This window comes from Cynocephalus volans, chromosome 15 (genome assembly GCF_027409185.1).
Source record: "Cynocephalus volans isolate mCynVol1 chromosome 15, mCynVol1.pri, whole genome shotgun sequence".
In the NCBI taxonomy this organism is placed as follows: Eukaryota; Metazoa; Chordata; class Mammalia; order Dermoptera; family Cynocephalidae; genus Cynocephalus; species Cynocephalus volans.
The window spans coordinates 30809622-30828617 of NC_084474.1; the positions used below are offsets into that span (position 1 = coordinate 30809622).

The 18996-nt window shown below is 37.2% G+C and overlaps 1 protein-coding gene across 3 annotated transcripts in view; it reads left to right on the forward strand.

The window, feature by feature from the left end:
* The window catches only part of GDAP1 (ganglioside induced differentiation associated protein 1), a 43423-nt gene extending 28528 nt beyond the window's left edge, over nucleotides 1-14895 (forward strand). For all 3 annotated transcript variants that reach the window (XM_063079899.1, XM_063079900.1, XM_063079901.1), the window contains 4 exons: nucleotides 8178-8351; nucleotides 9546-9640; nucleotides 10552-10666; nucleotides 11692-14895. In XM_063079899.1, coding sequence (XP_062935969.1) covers nucleotides 8178-8351; nucleotides 9546-9640; nucleotides 10552-10666; nucleotides 11692-12074 — 767 coding nt within the window. In that variant the 3' untranslated portion in view covers nucleotides 12075-14895. The remainder of the gene's footprint in view (nucleotides 1-8177; nucleotides 8352-9545; nucleotides 9641-10551; nucleotides 10667-11691) is intronic.
* Nucleotides 14896-18996: the final 4101 nt, after the last annotated feature.

Here is an 18996-nt window from a genome sequence, read left to right on the forward strand (position 1 = left end):
TACCTCATCCTTCTTTTCTCCTCACATTGTCTTTTTCTCTAAGAAATTTAGTGGTATAAAATATGGTACTCTGCAACATAGTAATGTTACTGATTATTAGGTTTCTGAAAATTTTCCTTAGGTTTTCACTTTTGCTTTTACTATATATAATAATAAAACTGAAATACATTCTGAGTCCTGCTAAGTTATATTTAAATAACTAAACAAGGGAAATACAAAGTTGTTCTTCTGATTACTGTTCTTTGAATTAGAGGAGAAGGCATTGTGGGCTAAATGATAGGATAGAAATATGGAAACTAGACTTTAATTCTGGTTTTGCTATTATAATGTGTAAGTAATCAAGAGTCCTAGCTTTCAGTTTGCTGCCACTAACTTGTTATCTTTGGTGACTTAATTTCTGTTTGCTTTGGAACACACTTGGATTAGGTGATGCAGTTTTATCAGTTGCAGAGATAAAACAAGTCCAATCAACTCTTGTTTCATTCTTCTCGCTTTCCAGGAGAGTTGTCATTCAATAGGAAAAGACTTTTAAAAGATTAAGATTAAGGGTCTTAAAACTTATGGTAGATAGGAAGACAGTAAGAGAATAATAATTATGTAAATCAAGGCTAGTCCAGTCTACAGGTCAAGATATTTATTTCAGAATATTGAAATAAAAAAAAAACATAAGTTTTATCACAATTTTAATTAGGATACTTTATTTTTATCTTTAAGAACTCATGGAGAATAGGAAAAGAAACAGACAAGAGACAGACAAATATCCCAATTGTCACAGAGGGGGAATTCTACTAATGCTTGCTACTTACCATGTGTTCCATCCACCAGCAATACTGGCATCACCTGGGAGCTTGTCAGAAACACAGAATCTTCACCCTAACTACACAGCTAGTGAATTAGAATCTTCATTTTAACAGCCGCCCCAGATGATTCATTGTACATTAAAAATTGAGAATACCACTATAAATTATTGTGTTCAAGTTTTAATCACTGCTGCAAATTACTCCCTTTAAATTTGGTAGAATTCTGGAACAGACTGTCAATGCTTTTTTAAAATATGTACTTTAAAGTCTTGAATATAAGTAAGAGAAACCAGCTTAAGTTTTACACTGCTGGAGAATGTCACTTACACTTTAAGAAATGTGTCTATTATGTGCCAGAAATGGTTCTAGATATAGTGTATTTTGATGTAAGTAGAGCATTTGAGATTACTTCATATGATACCCTTGTAAAATAAGGGAGCAAATATGGCTAGATGATAGTAATGCACATTTGCAGAGGAACAAACTACCATATTGAAGAATATTTATTTCTAGATTTCTTATCCCAGGTTGCCCCTCTAACTAGGGGCTCTCATTTTAGTTATAATAATTTTTATCATTCTTTTAAAAAATTTTGAATTACTTGTAGAGAACTGTAAGCATCATGAAATCAGAGACAATCTATCTTGTTAAAAACTACTCTCAATGCCTTATATAGTGAATGTTCCTTAATAGGTGCTTACTAAACACTTTTGAATAATTAAAATGAATGAATTCTTCCCCCCCCACCCCTAAAATGAATGAATTCTTAAAATGCATGCCAGCCTGGATCTCTAGTGGTATCCTTGCAGGATGCTATTCTTTGACTTGAGCCTAATGGTTGTATAAATGACTTGAATAAAGACATAGAAGAAATACTGTTACATTTATGAATGACAGAAAAACTGGGTCAGTTAAAATGATGACTGGCTTATGAAATGTTTCTCATGGAACAAGAATAAAAAGGGAAAATAAGATAAAGTTTAACAAGGCTAAATGTAAAAAAAAAATGTAAATTTTGTTTTTAAAAATCAGCTGCATTAAGGAAGGATGGGGTCCTTGTTGATAATAAGTTGCCAATAATAAAAGGCTAAGTGTGACTTGAGGTTGTTTTAGAAGTAGAGGTTTTATCTAGAACGGGGTGAATAATAACTCTTCATTCTGACTGGTCTGAATGTTTGGCATTTTGTCCAGTTATGGAAGAAACTTTGAAGAGACTTGACAAGTTAGAATGGTAATAAGCCGATGGATTTCATGAGGTGTATAGGAGACTTTAAGTGTAGCCAGTCATCTGAAGAACAGAATGGAGTGAGCTGGTGTACTAAAAATGATGGCTTGCTGACCTAGAGACATTTCTTAAACTTTTTGTGTATCAGTGCTTACATCCTTGTGCTTTTGGGATAATCCATTAAATAATTGATAGTTTGGGGGAAGAAATTTGATAGCCAAGGCAATCATTTTTAAGTTTTACCCTGAAATACTGAGTATCTAAGTTGGATAATGGCTATGCTGATATTTTTTTTGCAAGCAGTCACATGAGGAATGGTGTAGACGTAAATGATATTGCTGAGGGAGAAATGTGGGTCAAAGGAAGAATTTAGAAGTATTCAGTTATGGCTGCTCAACTAAGGCTGACATATGTATGCACTTAACATATGTATACGCTATTATTACTGTTCAGGTTCACAGACTATTTTTTATGTACATGATACCTTTTTCAATTTGGGCCTGTAGTGAAGAATAGTTACATTAAAGCAAGCAATTGGTTAAGCTAGATGAGGTATGATAGTAAGTAAACTAGGCAAACGCGAACAGTGGATGTGATGGGTGAATAACACACTAATACAGATTTTAAAATCTGGCTATTTCTTATACTATTTATAACCTCTGTCAAAATTTAATTTGGCCACTAGATAATCAAAAATATGGGTATGAAATAACTATAAAATACTAGAACATATGCTATTTATTACTGCCGAATAACTCCGTGGTAACCCGGAATCAAGCATGTCATATGGTGAATATTAAATTTTGGTAATTTAATATATAACAGTACTCTGAAAATTATGTCCCATGTCATATGTCTACATATATTATTTGAAGCATTTTTAGGAAACAGAATTTGATTTGGAAATAAACTATTCTGGCATGATATTGAAATCACAGACAAGTCTGATTAGAAAATATAAATTTATTTTATAAGTACAATCTTATTTATGTATATTGAAATTCAAGTATGACATTTTATTTTTATTTATTTATTTATTTATTTTTATTTTTTCAAGTATGACATTTTAAAAAGAACATTAATTCTGAAGTCACTGTTAACATTAAAGATATAGTTATTTATTTAAGGAATTGCCAATTATTGTTATCGCTCATAGAATAATTTTTATGTCTATCATTAAAGGCTCTCATATATAGTTGAATAACTTTATATGTCTTTTAGCATATCTACTGAAATTGCATATCTACTGAGATTAGCATAAAGCGTGGAGAAAATATGGTAAAGAAAAGAAAATGAATCTTTAATAATTGTGTCAATAAAAGTTGCTTTAAAAAGTAACTTGTTTTTTTCTCTCTTGTAGCAAACAGGTGGGAGTATTAAGATGTAGATAGAGGTTCTAGTTCTACATGATGTGTATCCAACAATTGGAACAAACTGTCTGATAAAGGAGTTTTTCCCTCCTTATTATAAATATTTCTGTTAAAAGTCTTAAATGTAATACCAATTAAAAGTAGTTAAACATTTAATATATAATGGATAAAGTTTATTGAAAATAATGCTACAAGTTTGTTTCTGTCTCAGAAAATCCTGGATGCATATAGTGAACTTATGTAATTTGACACCATGCATTTTTTTCTCACCTGCATTTAGATTTGATCTTTCTAGTATCAAAGTGATGACAGCCTTGAATTGCAGTCAATTTGTAACCATATTTTTTGCTTCAGGTCACAGCTTGTTTGCTATTATTATTATTATTATTATTATGTATTTTAATAGCCTGGTGTATTAGTCAGTTTTCTTTTACTTAGAATACCTGAAAGTAGGTAATTTATAAAAAATGAAATTTATTTCTTACAGTTTTGGAGGCTGGGAAGTCTGTGGTCCAGGAGGGTACATCTGGTGAGGGGCTTCTCTTTGGTGGTGACTCTCCATGGCAGTGTATGGTGTCACATGGTGAGAATGGACTGAGCAAGAGAACCAACCTTCTTACTTGCTCTTTTTTTGAAGCCATCAGAACCATGCGGGTTACCATGAATGGATCAATCCATTCAGAAGGACACAGTCCTTGCAATCTAATCACATCTTAAAAGCCCCACCTTTCAAATAAAAAAATTGGACTTCCCACCCTTTTAACACTGTTACCATGGGGGTCAAGTTTCTAATACATGAACTTTCAGGAGACACATTTAACCCACAGCACCTGGTGTTTGATTAGTTGAAAGTTCCCATATTCAGCTATGTTATACATATTATCTTATTTATTGATGCCATCACTATGCAATCCAAGTAAAGTAAACAGCAAAAGGATAGAGTTAGAAATGAAGTCTAGTCTGTTTTCTTTGAGCTAATAAGGAAGACCTGAAACTTATTCAAATAGAGCTAGGGGGAGCCTTTCTTGAAAACAATGCATATTAATGTCTCCTTCATCTGTCTTCACTAGGGATTGTAGGAAACCAGGGCAGTGAATTTAGTCAAATAATGGAAGCTTATGCCTTTAAGCTCCTAAATTTCTTTTTAGTTTTTGCTCTTGGAGGAACCAAATGTAATTTTTTTTTTTAAGATGGCTCAGAACCATTGTTATTCTGCTCAGCAATACAGACACTTGAGCATGTGCAGAGCCATTTGTCCCCATTAAATGGCTGCAAGATACTTTTCTTTCTGTTTTTTTCCCGTCTTTGCTTTTTTTGATGTTATTACATCTTTTACTTGACGTCTATCTGCCTGTTTCTAATTTGCTGTCTAAACTTGTGTGTTTCAGAAGACCTACCTTGTCCCCTGCAGTTCTAGGAAGTCAGGTCTTGTGCCAACTTATGTATTCTTCCAGCTTAGTCCCCAAGCTTGGCTCCAAGTATTGCAAACTCACTTCCCAGTGCTGGTATCTTTTCTCGTTGCCTGCTTCTTAAAACTCCCCTGATCCCCTGCTCTGTCCCTGTATGCCTTATACTCCTTTCCCACTCCTGATGGAGGTAGATACCAAGAAAAGATTCTATTTTTTAGTGTAATAACAAAGATGTTCTATGGAAGGATTGGAAAATAAAATAGAATGGGATAAAGAGAAGATCTCCCATAGAATTCAAAGGAAATTCCCAATTGTCTTTTGAAAAACTGTTTCTAGAGGCAGTGGGCAGCGTTGTGATCAGGTGTGCTGAGAGGATGGCAACACACAGTGCCCGTGTGATGCCAGGCAGGGCATCCTTGAAGCATGCAAGGAGAGAAAGTGAGACGAGAAGAGAATCTGGGTTCAGTGGGTCTTTTATGCTCTAACAAAGTGCTTCAGGAAATTGATAGTAATGGCACTCTGAGTAGAAGAAAGTTACTTCCATGGGCTTAAACATTTGTCCTCCTTTGAAGAATTCAGGCTTGACCAGATGGAACTTCCCCAGAAAGCAATTTGACTTTTTTTTTTCCTGCTCTTAATCACTTTTCCAGGAAGGAAGTGGTAAGCTCTTCTGGAGAAAAGCTCCAGGGCCTGGCACCAGAAAGCAGCCAAAGCCAGTAGCCATAAATTTGACTATTTGGGAAGCATTTGAAAATGTTGTACCATTTATGGTTATTAAAATCTGAGGTTTTTGGACTCCTAACGCAGTCTTAAGCTTTTTGGTTTCAGGATCCCTTTGTCTTAAAAATTATTAAGGACACTCAAAAGCTTTTGCTTATGGGGGTTATATCTATTAATATTTACCATTTAGAAATTACAGCTGAGAAAACTGTAAAACACTAGAGTACTCAAGCCCATATCCCATTAACTGTCAGAATGATAGAATCACCATGTTTTGAGTAGCTTCTGGAAAACTCTGCAGTACACTCGAGAGAGAATGAGTGAAAAGCAATTAACATCCTAGTATTTGCTGTAAAAATGGCTTTCATTTTGTTTAAGCCCCTGAAAGTGTCTTGGAGAAGCCCAGGGATTCTCAGACTTTGAGAGCTGTTGCCCTTTGGGGTCTATAAATAGCATTTATGAGATTTGAGATCTCATAAATGGATCTCATAAATGGATGGGGAAAAATTGTATCTTCATTTTCACTAATTTTTTTTTTTTTTTGTCTTCTTCGTGACCGGCACTCAGCCAGTGAGTGCACCGGCCAGTCCTATATAGGATCTGAACACCGCGGCGGGAGCGTCACTGCGCTTCCAGCGCTGCACTCTCCTGACTGCGCCACGGCTCGGCCCCATTTTCACTAATTTTAAGCAGAAATCTATCATTTCCTTTCATTACCAAAGTAGGCATAATCCATAGCAATATCAGGAGTCAGTGTGACTTCGTTACCAATAGAAATCACAGATATGTTCATAGCATATTGTTATTGCAGATATCTTAATATGTTGAAGTGATGGTAGTTATTAGATCTCCTGCTAGATCTTGTTAATGTGTTAATAAAGAGGCATGCATATTAGTATTTTATAACTTAAAATTATTTTGATAACTATATTTTAATATAATCAATTTTCAAAGAGGTCAGTAACACATGAAAGGTCAAGAACTCCTGAGCATTTCAAGGCTTCCAGTCTACTGTCTTTATGGAAATGTCTACCACACGTTGATTGGGGTCCAGGTGATAGCTAACTGATCCTGGTGTTTAGAGGCTGGCTGCCCCATAGGTGCCTTACTTGTCTCCTCCACACGGGGTCAGCAATGAAGTGTGCTCTAGTTGAGTAAATTCTCTGGTGAGGAGCAGTAGGTAGCTGATGCTTTATTCTTGGTTATCCTAATACAGTCTTCAGAATTGAACTCTCCAGCAGGGAATTAGACATTTGCCTGCTGGTTTGAGGAGTAATCTATCATCCTTCTTATTAAAGAGTCAGAAATAGCCTGCTGGCTTACAAAGCTTGTTCTGCTTGGTCTGGCAGTACGAGATCTTACCTGAAATGCTCTGTTGATGGCAACCAACTCTGAATTGCCAACGTTTATGAATGAGTGTGGGATGCTCAAAAGGATTCTAAATTAAATAACCCAACCTAAGAAATAAATGAACAAAGAAAGCTGAGGATGTTCTTTTCACTAGTTGGAATGAACTAGGTGGCATTTTCAGGGGCAGTTTGAGAGCCAGAGGTGAGAAGTGATTCTGAAGAGCCATGGCTCTGACCTTTGGGTCACATCCTTCACTTTTATTCTTTTTGGATAGTCTCTGATATGTAAACCTTTGAAGAGGTTATTATGGTGTAGTAAAACAGAGCATTACATTAGGAATCAGATGACTTTAGTTCTTGTTCTGCCTCTAATTAGCTGTGGGATCTTGGGAGAACTTCTCAGCTTTTATATCTGTGTTTTTATTAACTACTGCAGAGCTTCTCTAGCTCAAGTTGATTATAATTATTGATTATAATTTATTGAACACCTACTATGTGTCAGATATTATATTAGGCACTGGTGATTTAACAGAGGATAGTACATGGTCCCTACCCTCAAGGAGTCTACAGTCTAGATTTTAACCAGCAAGTGAGGATTTACGTAGAATCCACTTTTCAGAGATAAATCGTTAGAAATTCCTGGAGAAAGTGCAACTGTGGTATTTGAGCAAAGGCCTTTCCTATTCTATACAGATTGTTATTTCACATTCACATAGTATCAGTAGGTTCACTCTTGGTATTAGTTGGCACCTAGAAAAGAGTGGTTTCTGATTGTCTTTACATAATGAGTCTTCATTCACTTAACCAACCTTTGTTGAGGGCCTAAAATGTGTAAGGAACTATGCTAGACCTGGATCATAGGTTCCTTGCCCTAAAGATGTTCATGGGGCAAAAAGATAGACAAATAATTGATTCTAGGGTGATAAGGGCTATAACAGGGTATTGACAGTATGTTACAGACATGTAGAGGAAGGCATGTCTTAGCCAGCCAGATGTTGGCAGTAGGAGGAGGTCAGGGAATGCTCCCTGGAGGGAGTGGCATAAACAATTAGACCTTGAAGGTTGAGTTGCAGCTTGCAAGGTGGAGAAGTGAGAGAATGCCAGTGTGATTGAGGTTTGAGATCTGGTCTGGTGCATCAGGCCATTTCAGATTTTGAATGTCTGGGTTGAGGAGACTCATCTTTTAAGTGTACTGATATGATGTTGAAAATAATGAAGGGATTAGGGTTTTTGTTTTTGCATGTAACATCTCATTTGTTACTTTTTCTTCAATGTTTGTGTACGTGTTTGTGTGTCTATTTTAGAAAGAACACCCAGGTTAATGCCTGATAAAGAAAGCATGTATTACCCACGGGTCCAACATTATCGAGAGCTGCTTGACTCCTTGCCAATGGATGCCTATACACATGGCTGCATTTTACATCCTGAACTAACTGTGGACTCCATGATCCCAGCTTATGCAACCACAAGGATTCGCAGTACGTAGAAATCTTAGAGGCCTGGAATTCTGTCTGAAGTTTCTTTTAATTCATTTTTGAGACCTTGCCCATCTAATGGTCATTGAAAGAAGCTTCACTGGGAATAGGGTTGTTGACTTTGCTTTATGGATGTGTGTGTTATGGATAGATCCATGAACTGGTGAGATTAATCTGTGCTTCAGCTGTTCAGCTGGACATTTGTTGTCTATAGGACCTGATTTGTCAGCTCTTGGCTTTGAGGGCCAAGCTTGGATAAAAATAAGAAGAGTGACATATGGAAAAGTAAAGAACATAACATGTTCTCATGAACAGATGAACCAGGGACCAGACGAGCTTGGATCTGCCTGGATTATGGGCAACAGAGTCCACATTCCTAGTCCTTCATTGTCATTTCATTATGTGAGGGAGCTGGACAAGAGGGTGTCTAGGCATCCCTACCTCTACCTTCCATTCAGTGATTGGGACTGATTGAGGTTGATTGAGATCATCCAGCTTTCTCCCTTCTTTGTGTAGTGAGGATAGAGTAGGGTCAGTGCACGTGATGAGGAGGAGTGTGCTCTGCAGTGCAGGGGATTGGGGACAGGAAGATGAGGGGAAGTGGCAGGGGTCAGACTCTGGGAGCACTCAAGCCTAGGTCTTCTAGACCCAGAAACCAGATTTCTCCTACTCATGTGATTTTTATTTTTTCGACACCCCTCCTGTTCCTTCTCCCCCTCCCTCCTCCCTTCTCTCCTTTCCTTTTTTCTTTTCTCCCCCGCCCCGTCGTCCTGCTTCTCTCCTTCCTCTTCTTCCTCCTCGTTCTCTTCCTAAGTCCTCATTATATGATTTGAAGCAAGTATTTTAACTATAATTCTACCACCTATAGTTAATCTTTTATAAAAATAAGGCATTTCCTTCTTAGGGAAGGTTATAATAGAAAACCAGAAAGGTAGAGCAGTTTCCCTGCACTGAGCCCTCTGATGTTCTGGGCCTTGCTCTGAGAGCTTTCCATGGAGCTTCTCACTTAGTCCTAACCCTGGGTGGCAGATACTCTTATAGTTCCATTTTTAAAGTGGGGAAACTGAGGCACAGGCAGGGAAAGTCCGATGAGCCCCAGAGCTCATACTCTTACCATTGAGTTTCCCTGCTTTTTTTTTTTTTCTGGTATAGAAGTGAGAAAATAATTTTCTGTTTCAAAAATGTTTTTATTATCAGGCCAAATAGGTAACACGGAGTCTGAACTGAAGAAACTTGCTGAAGAAAACCCAGATTTACAAGAGGCGTACATCGCAAAACAGAAGCGACTGAAAGTGAGTGAACCAGGCTGTCCTCAGTGGACACCCACTGCTTGTATTAAATGTTCTTCTTATAAAGTACCACTATTTCTAAAACACTTTCTATTAAATATCACAATTCACCAGTATACACATTACCTTTGGCTTCTGTTCTGTTTTAGAAAGAATGTTCTTTATTAGATTTGATATTCAGACCTAATGACAATTGCTTAAAAAGCAGATACTGAGCATACTGGTTGCCAAGGCAAGTTCATAAAATATTCTAGAAATCTGTCATTTTGGGCATTCCACCACTTTAAGGCCTACCTAGACCCATTTCCCTCCATGGGTTGCACTGACATGCTCTGCCCCCTAAGGAGCTCAGTTATTGTCAGCCTTTTTCTTTCTGTTGATCGTTTCCCTGTGGCCCAGCAACACATGTAAGCTTCTCCCATATTAAAACAAGGCAAACAGCAACCTCAACCCTCCCTCAACTTCCCGTCTTCCTTCATCCCATCTTAGCCAAATGAACTGCTAACAAATACGTGACACACAGCACACAGTCACCTTCCTTACTTTCCACTCAGTCTTTAACTTGCTGCTTTCCTTGCCCCGGACTCTTCAGTTAGTCAAGGCTGCTGAAATTCACCTCTTGACTTGGGCACAAGACATGCCTCTTCCTGTTCCCACGTTCTTTGCCCTCCCTGGTCACCGGGCCTCACAGGAGTGGCCAGTGAGCGGTGGGACTTCTGGGGCATTTCATGGTGAGGGTATTTACCCTCAGCTGTGCTCTGAGGCTTTAACAAAGTTGTTCTAGTTCTTCCCATTGCCTAAAATAAACAGGCTCCCACTCAATAAGAATTTATATCTACTCTGCTCTACATAGATTTTTTTTTTTACAGGCATAAATAATTTATGTATTTTTTTGGGGGGGGGTTGTTAATTAGTCAAAGCTGCTTGATCATGACAATGTCAAATATTTGAAGAAAATTCTTGATGAGTTGGAGAAGGTCTTGGATCAGGTTGAAACCGAGTTGCAAAGAAGAAATGAAGAAACTCCAGGTAAGTTCTCATTTGTATGCTTTTTCTGTTTCAACACCAGGAGTATTTATGGGAACATTGTTAGATTTCATGAAAAAATTCTGTAATCTGTTTATTATTATTATTATTATTATTATTATTTATGGGCAGTTTCAATGATGATACCAACAATGATATTGAACGCAGAAAAACCCAGATGACTGACTGTAACTCTGTCTTCATCTGTGTGAAATATGACTGGGGACAGACTTTTCTGCACAATTCAATTTATGGTGGGAGATTCCTACTTAACCTGTTTTACTAATTTGTAATTACAGTACAAATTAGTTAATTTCAAGTTAGTTGGGTTGAATAGCCTGAGTAAGGAGTTGGAGGTTCTTTCTAGTTTTTTCCTTAGCCAGGGAGACATCTTCCAATCTAAAGTGAAATGCAAACTGGGACCAGTGTGGGTGTGTTTGTAGGCTGGCTGGTGAGTATCCATGTATTGTACCTGTGGACTGACTGCAGAATTAAGCCATTGTCCAAGTGAATACTTGTGGGCCTTTTGCTGTATTCTGACAAAGGAGTTCAATATCATGTTACCTGAAACTTGCTTCACAATAGGGACTCTCATTTGCTTTAAATAAGTAACTAAGAGCAGCAGCCACTGAATGAGATTTCAGGCCCAACTCCATGGATTTTCCTAAAGCACACCTGTTGTTTTCTTAACCAGAAGGAAGTATGTGTTCTCTCCTGTGGCTTAGAGGCTCTCAACTCCTTTGAGTCCTTTACAAAATGATAGACAGGCTTTGAGTTCAAGTGGCTCCAATTTCACCTAGGGACCTGGGTAGCTGACAGATGTCAAGCAAGTCTGCTTTAGCTTCGGATACATTTGCATGGACTTTTTTTTTTAAGCATGAAATTATTTGCTGAGAGTGATTGTCAAGAGAATGTAGCTGGGCCTTCATTTTTGCTGTGCTCACACTTGCCCTTAAGGCTGTGGGTACCAGTTGGTGTTGTCTGTGCAGTGCTTGCTCTTAATTCTCCATGTCCTTATTTCTGATTAGAAGAAGGCCATCAGCCCTGGCTCTGCGGAGAGTCCTTCACCCTGGCAGACGTCTCACTCGCTGTCACATTGCATCGACTGAAGTTCCTGGGGTTTGCGAGGAGAAACTGGGGAAATGGAAAGCGACCGAACTTGGAAACCTATTACGAGCGGGTCTTGAAGAGAAAAACATTTAACAAGGTTTTAGGACATGTCAACAATATATTAATCTCTGCAGTGCTGCCAACAGCATTCCGGGTGGCCAAGAAAAGGGCCCCAAAAGTTCTTGGCACCACCCTTGTGGTTGGTTTGCTTGCAGGAATGGGATATTTTGCTTTTGTGCTTTTCAGAAAGAGACTTGGCAGCATGATGTTAGCACTTAGACCCAGACCAAATTATTTCTAGGCTTGTTGTGATCTGGTGGTGGCAACTCATCCAACCATTCAGCTAGACCCTTGTTCAGTCCTCCAGACCAAGTGAAGAATTATCCTGGGCAACTAGTAGAAAGCAGAATTTACTTTACTCTGGGTATTTTATGCAGGGAGAGGTTATTATGAATTTTTTTTTTTTTTTTTTTTTTTTGTGGGCTGGTAACAGATTACTTATTTGCAAACCTGAACTAATCCATCCTTAAAACATGTGCAAGGTCAAGATATATATATATATGCTGACACAGAGACTAGACCTTTAACTCAAAATGCTCAGTTCAAGTTCTGAATTATTCTGTGGGAGAAGGCTATTATGAACAGACAGTAATAATTGCCTGTGATTTCCCATAGCTCTTCATCTGAGACCATCTGGATGTGCTGAGTGTTGAGTAGTAGCAGTATTTTCCCCTGGAATTTGGAAGTCATCTTCGTTACACAGCACAGAGGTTCAGATAGCAACAGGGAACAGCATTGTGTCATCCTACCGCTGCTAGCTTCAGGCAGAAATAAAGGAAGCAAAGGGAAAAGGCAGAAGGAAAAATGGGAGAATGATGTCTGTATAGGGTAGAGGAGTAGCGTGTAAACTCCAGGTGCCTCCAGGATCACTCATGGCTGCCTGTCCCTTGGTAAATGTCACATTTAGCTACTTATGGCCGCTGCCCACACATATACTCCTGTAAATGAGAACGCTTGGGAGGAGAGGGATAGGGAGTGAGTTACTGAGGTTAGTGGGCTGGAGAGAACCCCAGGCTTTACGTATTAGCACCTTGTTTGACCTCAGTGTTAATTTTAAATGCTTGTGAATCGCACCCATTGATTTAATAAGTTTAAGTGCTTATATGCTTGGGCATGAGATGCCTACGGAACACATCTGCCTAGCATTTATATGAAAGTTTTAAGTGATGTTAAGATGATTCCTTACCATTTCTCATGGTCCCCAATCCCATGGTGCCTGTGAGATGTCATTCCTGTGGACCATCGTGTCCAGTTACTGGGGGGCTTGGCCTCTATGGCCCTCTTTACACATATGATTGGCATTTAGGCGAATGTCCCAGGTAATGACTAGCATGGCATGTAGCTGAGCAGTGGATATTTTGATGATCTGGGGATACAAAAACCGTTATCCAGCACTTGAATGTATTTATGATCATCAATAAAGCCTTAAAAGTTGAGAAAGAGAAAGGTCTAGTTTTAGCACTGGCAGTTAATTTAAGGAAGGTAAAATAAGTGGATAGTGATGCCCACTTGTATTTATTTATGTACGTCTAGGCATTTTGGTGGTACCTCAGTCCATCTGGAAGGGACAATGTCAGTGTGTTCCATAAACTGCAACATACAGTTTATGCTCAGGAAAAAATCTGTCATGGTTATGGGAGGGCAGTTTCTCTGGAGCTGGCCATAAAGGCATTGAGAGCAGTTTCAGTGTTGGTGGGTAGCACGTATGGAAATGAGGAGCTAAGATTCCAGTGAACAACAAAAGCTTGCTTGTAATGTCTCAGATGGGTCGTGCAAAAGAGGCAGAGAATGTACTGTCTTTTTCATTGACAGGAAACAGTCATGCCTAGGAAACAATGACTTTCTGATGATAAAACAATTCTGTAACCCCATTTCAATTCTATAATTCCATTTCATGACACAGTCGTATTAGAAAATCTTGTTGAACTAGATATACCCTATTTACAAAAAGTTAATAACACCTCTAGAGTAAACTCAATCCAACAATTAATAATAGGCTGGCAGCTTTTATAATGTCTTAATTTTGCACACCAGTGCATCATCATATGGAGTATTTAAATCTCTCTGTTGCTGGGACATTCTAATCTATGTATGCATAGAAGAGCCATAAATTTATTATGTAGTTCATAGTGTTTCAGAAATTCTTTACGTCAGTCTGATAGAAAAAAGAACTGAGACATGAGGAAATCAAAATTGGGTGTTTATAGAAATCTGTAAAGGATATTTACCTGTGAAAGGGTTGTTAATTAAGAATAAAGATTAGAAGCCTGGTGTTGGCTTTTCAGTTTGTATTATTACTGAATAAGAGAGAATATACTAGGAAGTATTTATAATTTTCTTATACAATATCATTGGAAATACACTTGTTTTTATATTAAAGGTGATGTATAGTGGCAATTTCACTTGTTTCTTGGATACTCTTGAATTTATGCTTTTAAAATGTTTGTTTAGGTATGTAATGGCCACTAGATGTCGCTGTTCACCAGTAGTCTAAGAGTGGGTGTTCTTTAGGTTCAGCAAGCCTGAAATGTTTCAAGCAAAGATAAACATTAATGACCTTCTGAATTGAGGACATCTTCATTGGATTATTCATCTGTAAAAAAGCTTGAAATAAATTTAATATTGATTGCTAATGTTTTAGAAGGGATAACAGTACTACAGTATGTCAAGCTAGAGTTGAACATAAACTATTAGATAAGTAGGCACTTTTATGTATTTTCTTTTTCATGATCATTGGTGATTGGCCAATGTGCTCCTCAATTTCCAAAATTTGTACAAATATCATAATTAGAAAAAATGCCTGAGGTACTAAAGTTGTGTTGGCTATTTATGTCTTAACACACATAATTACTATTTTATTGTTATTGCAGTTATATATCTTTTGAATCCATTTTTCTTAATCACAGATAGTTGTAAATTGCTTGCTCAAGTTTTAGTAATTATTGCCGTTGACAGCAGAGTTGTAAGTTTTTGGTGTTGCTGAATGTTAGAGAGTTCAAGATACTATTCTGCCTGTAAGATCAATAAAAGTATTGGAAAATAAATACAAACCTTAAAACAGAGTACTCATTTTGTGATCTTTTTGGGAAAACAGGTGCATTTATTTTTCATTTAAAATCAAAGCACCATGTGGAATTAGAAGGGTAAAATAAGCATAAGACAGGTATTCAAGTTTAGTTATATGATGCCATATTTTTCTAATAACATAGAAATTACTGACTCATGATTCATTTAAATGTACACAATTTTGGTTAAAATGAGTGGCAGCCTAAAGAATAACATTGATCCTGGTCATTAAAGTAGCTCTTTTGTAGCCAGCCACCTAACAGGTGAGACCATGAAAATGATAAACACTAAGAGAATATTTACCTTTGCAAAATAGTTCTGTTACATGCTTACTGGGTTTCAAATATTACTCTTTTTATGTATATTGTTGACAGAGCTAATTTTTTTCTTTTGAATACGGATTATGAATATCCAAATTACCATCTGCATTTCTAGCCTTGGTAAGCTTAGTCATTCTTGTAATCATCAAATTAGAAGTTGAGTACTATTTTTGTTTTATACTGAAGAAAGCAAATTAAATGGAAGTCTAATTGACCTTATCTTCCCGAAGTTTGTCAACAAAAGGCAGCAATGCTGAATAATCATGGAAAGTCAAGTGAATATATAGCTCTGTAGTCTGCTCAGAAAAGAAAAAAGCATCATAATAAAGATATAAAAGTCAATGCAAAAGTAAATCCGTATTTAGACATTACCTTCATATTGTTTATGCCAAATATTGGCTCATTTATTTTATTTCTACTTACTTACATCAGAATGTCTTGATTTTCTGATACTCCAGACAGTGTTTTACTACAGTAGTAGATTCCAAATCAAGTGAGGATCTATACTTTCTTGTGTGAGGGTAATAATTTTGTTTTAGTTGTGTGTCCTATGAAGTGGAGAGGGAAAGAGAGAACTCACGTCATGGATTAGAAAGGCAGTGCACTGATGAAAGGAATATCTTTTATTGCTTACATCTCAGTTGACACCTGGATTTTTGTTTTGTGGGGAGGAAGGATTGATGTGTTTCTGAGAAGGCAATGGTTTAAAGCAGGCTATGAGGTATAAGACAACCAGGCCATGTAGAGCTTGAGACAAACATACCTATGATGGGCCTCGATGTTCTGTTTGATTCAAGTAGGGTGGTATATCTCATCCACAGTTCCTTGTCATAAAACTCCTTTGAGAAAGTTATAAGTTTCTTGTCTTCAGCTTTTACTTATCACCTATACATTGGTTCCTTGATTACAATGTGCTGTCATTAAACTCCCTTAGTAGGAGAAGCCAATAGTAGGGCAAAAATATAAAGATATGAGTGAAATATAATGAAAAGGGTCAGGTTTCCATGCCAACAGCAATATTCACATCCATATGTATAAATTAATTAGTAATCAAGTAATTTTTCAGGCATATAGCCAGCATGTGTAAGTATAGATTTTTGTATCATATTAAACTATGTTTTGGATTTAAGAATCTCATAAGCATTATCAATACACATCAAAACAGAAATAGTGACATGTGTTTAGAGATTCCACATTTACTAAGTTCCGTGCTCAAAAAAAAAAAAAGTTTACACTAAGAAAATTATGTGAACTGAAAGTTATGAGCACTAAAAGCAGAAGGGTCTACATTGTTAAAATGGCCACAAATTCTTCTCATTGCTCCACTGATTCCCTTGGAATGTGATGTTACAAATCCTCCCATGAAGTAATAGCAAGACTACATGAGATTTACCAGAGAGCAACTTACTAGCGACATTATTACATATCAAGTAATGCTGAAAGTCATTGGAGGTCCATTCCAGGCAGAGTGGAGGGCTTCATTAAAACCTTGTTAATCCCCCAGGCAGGAATAAGGACCATTTCCTAGAGTAAGGCTTACCAGGATCTTTCAATCTTGTCTCTATTGATATTGTGGGACAGATAAAATAATTCTTTGTTGTGTGGAGCTGTCCTGTGTGCTGCAGGATGTTTAGTAGCATTCCTGGCCTCTACACACTAAATGCTGGTAGTGCCCCTTACCCCAGTTGTGACAACCCAAAATGTCTTCAGATATTACCAAATGTCACCTGGTGAGAAAGTCACCTCCAGTTGAAGACCACTGCTCTATACCTGCCCTTACAAAGTCTGAAACCAATGTCTGACAAGTTCTGGAAGGGAAAATGTTTTGGAGGTTGATTTCTGCCAAGTTAGAAGTGTTGATTTCTGCTAAGTTTGGAAGGAGACATCGTGTGCTTCCATGTATCCTTCATAACAAAGCATAAAACCAAACCTACACAATTTAAAGATGAATAGCCAGTAACTGAATTGTTTACTAGAACGAGAACCAACATTCTTCAGAGGAAAGATGACAGAATCCAGTCTCTATAATGTATCACTAACAATGTCCAGTACACAGGAAAAAAATTACTAAACAAGCAAAGACACAGAATAAGCAAAGATACATGACCATAGTCAATTTAAAAAAAAAAAGGAAGATGGGGGACAGAAGTGGTGGACTACAGGGTACAACACTATGCTATCTACCCTAAGTGAATCGTGTGCAAGTATATGCATGTATTGACATGACACTCTGCCCCCCACAAATACGTACAAGTAAATATTAAAATTAAAAAGACAAGCAACTGGGGACAGGGGTGAGGGGGGAATGATAGTAAAATAGAAACAGACTGTGATATGACCCAAATGTTGGATTTAGCAAAGACTTTAAAGAAGCTTACAGATAATATATGGTTAATAGAATTAAAAGAAAATGTAGTGCGATTGAGTCAATAGATAGGGAAGCTTAGCAAAGAAAATAAACACCAGTGAACCAAATGAAGGTGGGGGCGGTGGTTAGGGACAAATTGGTAAAGGGCCACAAAAAGTGATTATGTTGTGTAATAAATATAGTAAAACAAAACAAAACAAAGAAACCAAAAAACAAATGAAAATTCTAGAAAAGAAAAATACTGTACCTTAGGTGAAAAATTTACTGGACGGGCTTCACAGCAGATGAGAGGTGGCAAAGGAAAGATAAAGAAACAGAACCCCAGGAACATGTGGAAAATATCGGCTGGTCTAAAATGTGTGTTATAGGAGTCCTAGAAAGAGAAGAAAGTAAGAATGGGACAGGAGAAAATACATACTTGAATAATGCCAAATTTCCCCAAGTTTGTTGGAAAAATATTGACAATCCAAGAAAATCAGAGTTTGAACTCAGTGAAAGATAAATACCAAGAAAGCCTCATCTAGACACATCATAATCAGGCTGCTGAAAACTAAAAAAATCTTGAAAGCAGTCAGAAAAAAAAGACACGTAACATTCAAATGAGCAGCAGTGAGAATGCTTGCTGACATACCAGAAACAGTTGGGGCCAGAAGACAAAGTCAACGTCTTTCAAGTGCTGATGGGGGTGGAGAGGGTGGTGGGGGAATGCTGTCAACTCAAAATGCCGTGTTCAGAGAAAATACCTTTAAAATATTGGGTGAAACAAAGACATTTCATTGCAGATAAATGGAAACGGAGAACTTGGATCCAGCAAGCCTGCAAAGCAAACAAACAAACAAAAAATGCTAAAAGCTGTTTTCCAGACTGCTAGGGAATGATATCAAATGGAAACCCAAATCTACAGAAAGTGTGGGAAAAAAGAGTGCCAGGAATGGCAAAAAATGGGTGCATATAAAATATTTTTTTAATCACTTTGTAGTTTCCTTAAAAGGTAACTGTTTGAAACAAAAATAATAGCATTATAAGGTGGACTTTATAATATATATAGAAGTGAATACGTGGCCAAAAAAAGCACAAAGGTTCAGGGTGGTGGATAAATGGAATTAGATTCTTGCAAAGCTCTTAGATCTACAAAATGTAAAGTATGAAGTGAGAAGAGGGATGTGCCAAGTGTAAAGTAACAACAGGTGGGGAGTGTGAAGAAGGAGGTGGTAAGTGTCAATGTGAAGTAATTCAATTTCAATTCTAAATAGACTCTGGTAAGTGAAGAATGCATTGTTAGCCCTGGAGGAACATAAAAAAATTAAGAAAAAATAGTTTAGAAGCCAATAGAAGTAGAAATAAAATGCCACTGAAAGAAGAAACAGAATCAAGAAACAGAAGGAAAAAACGGAAAACAAATAGCAAGA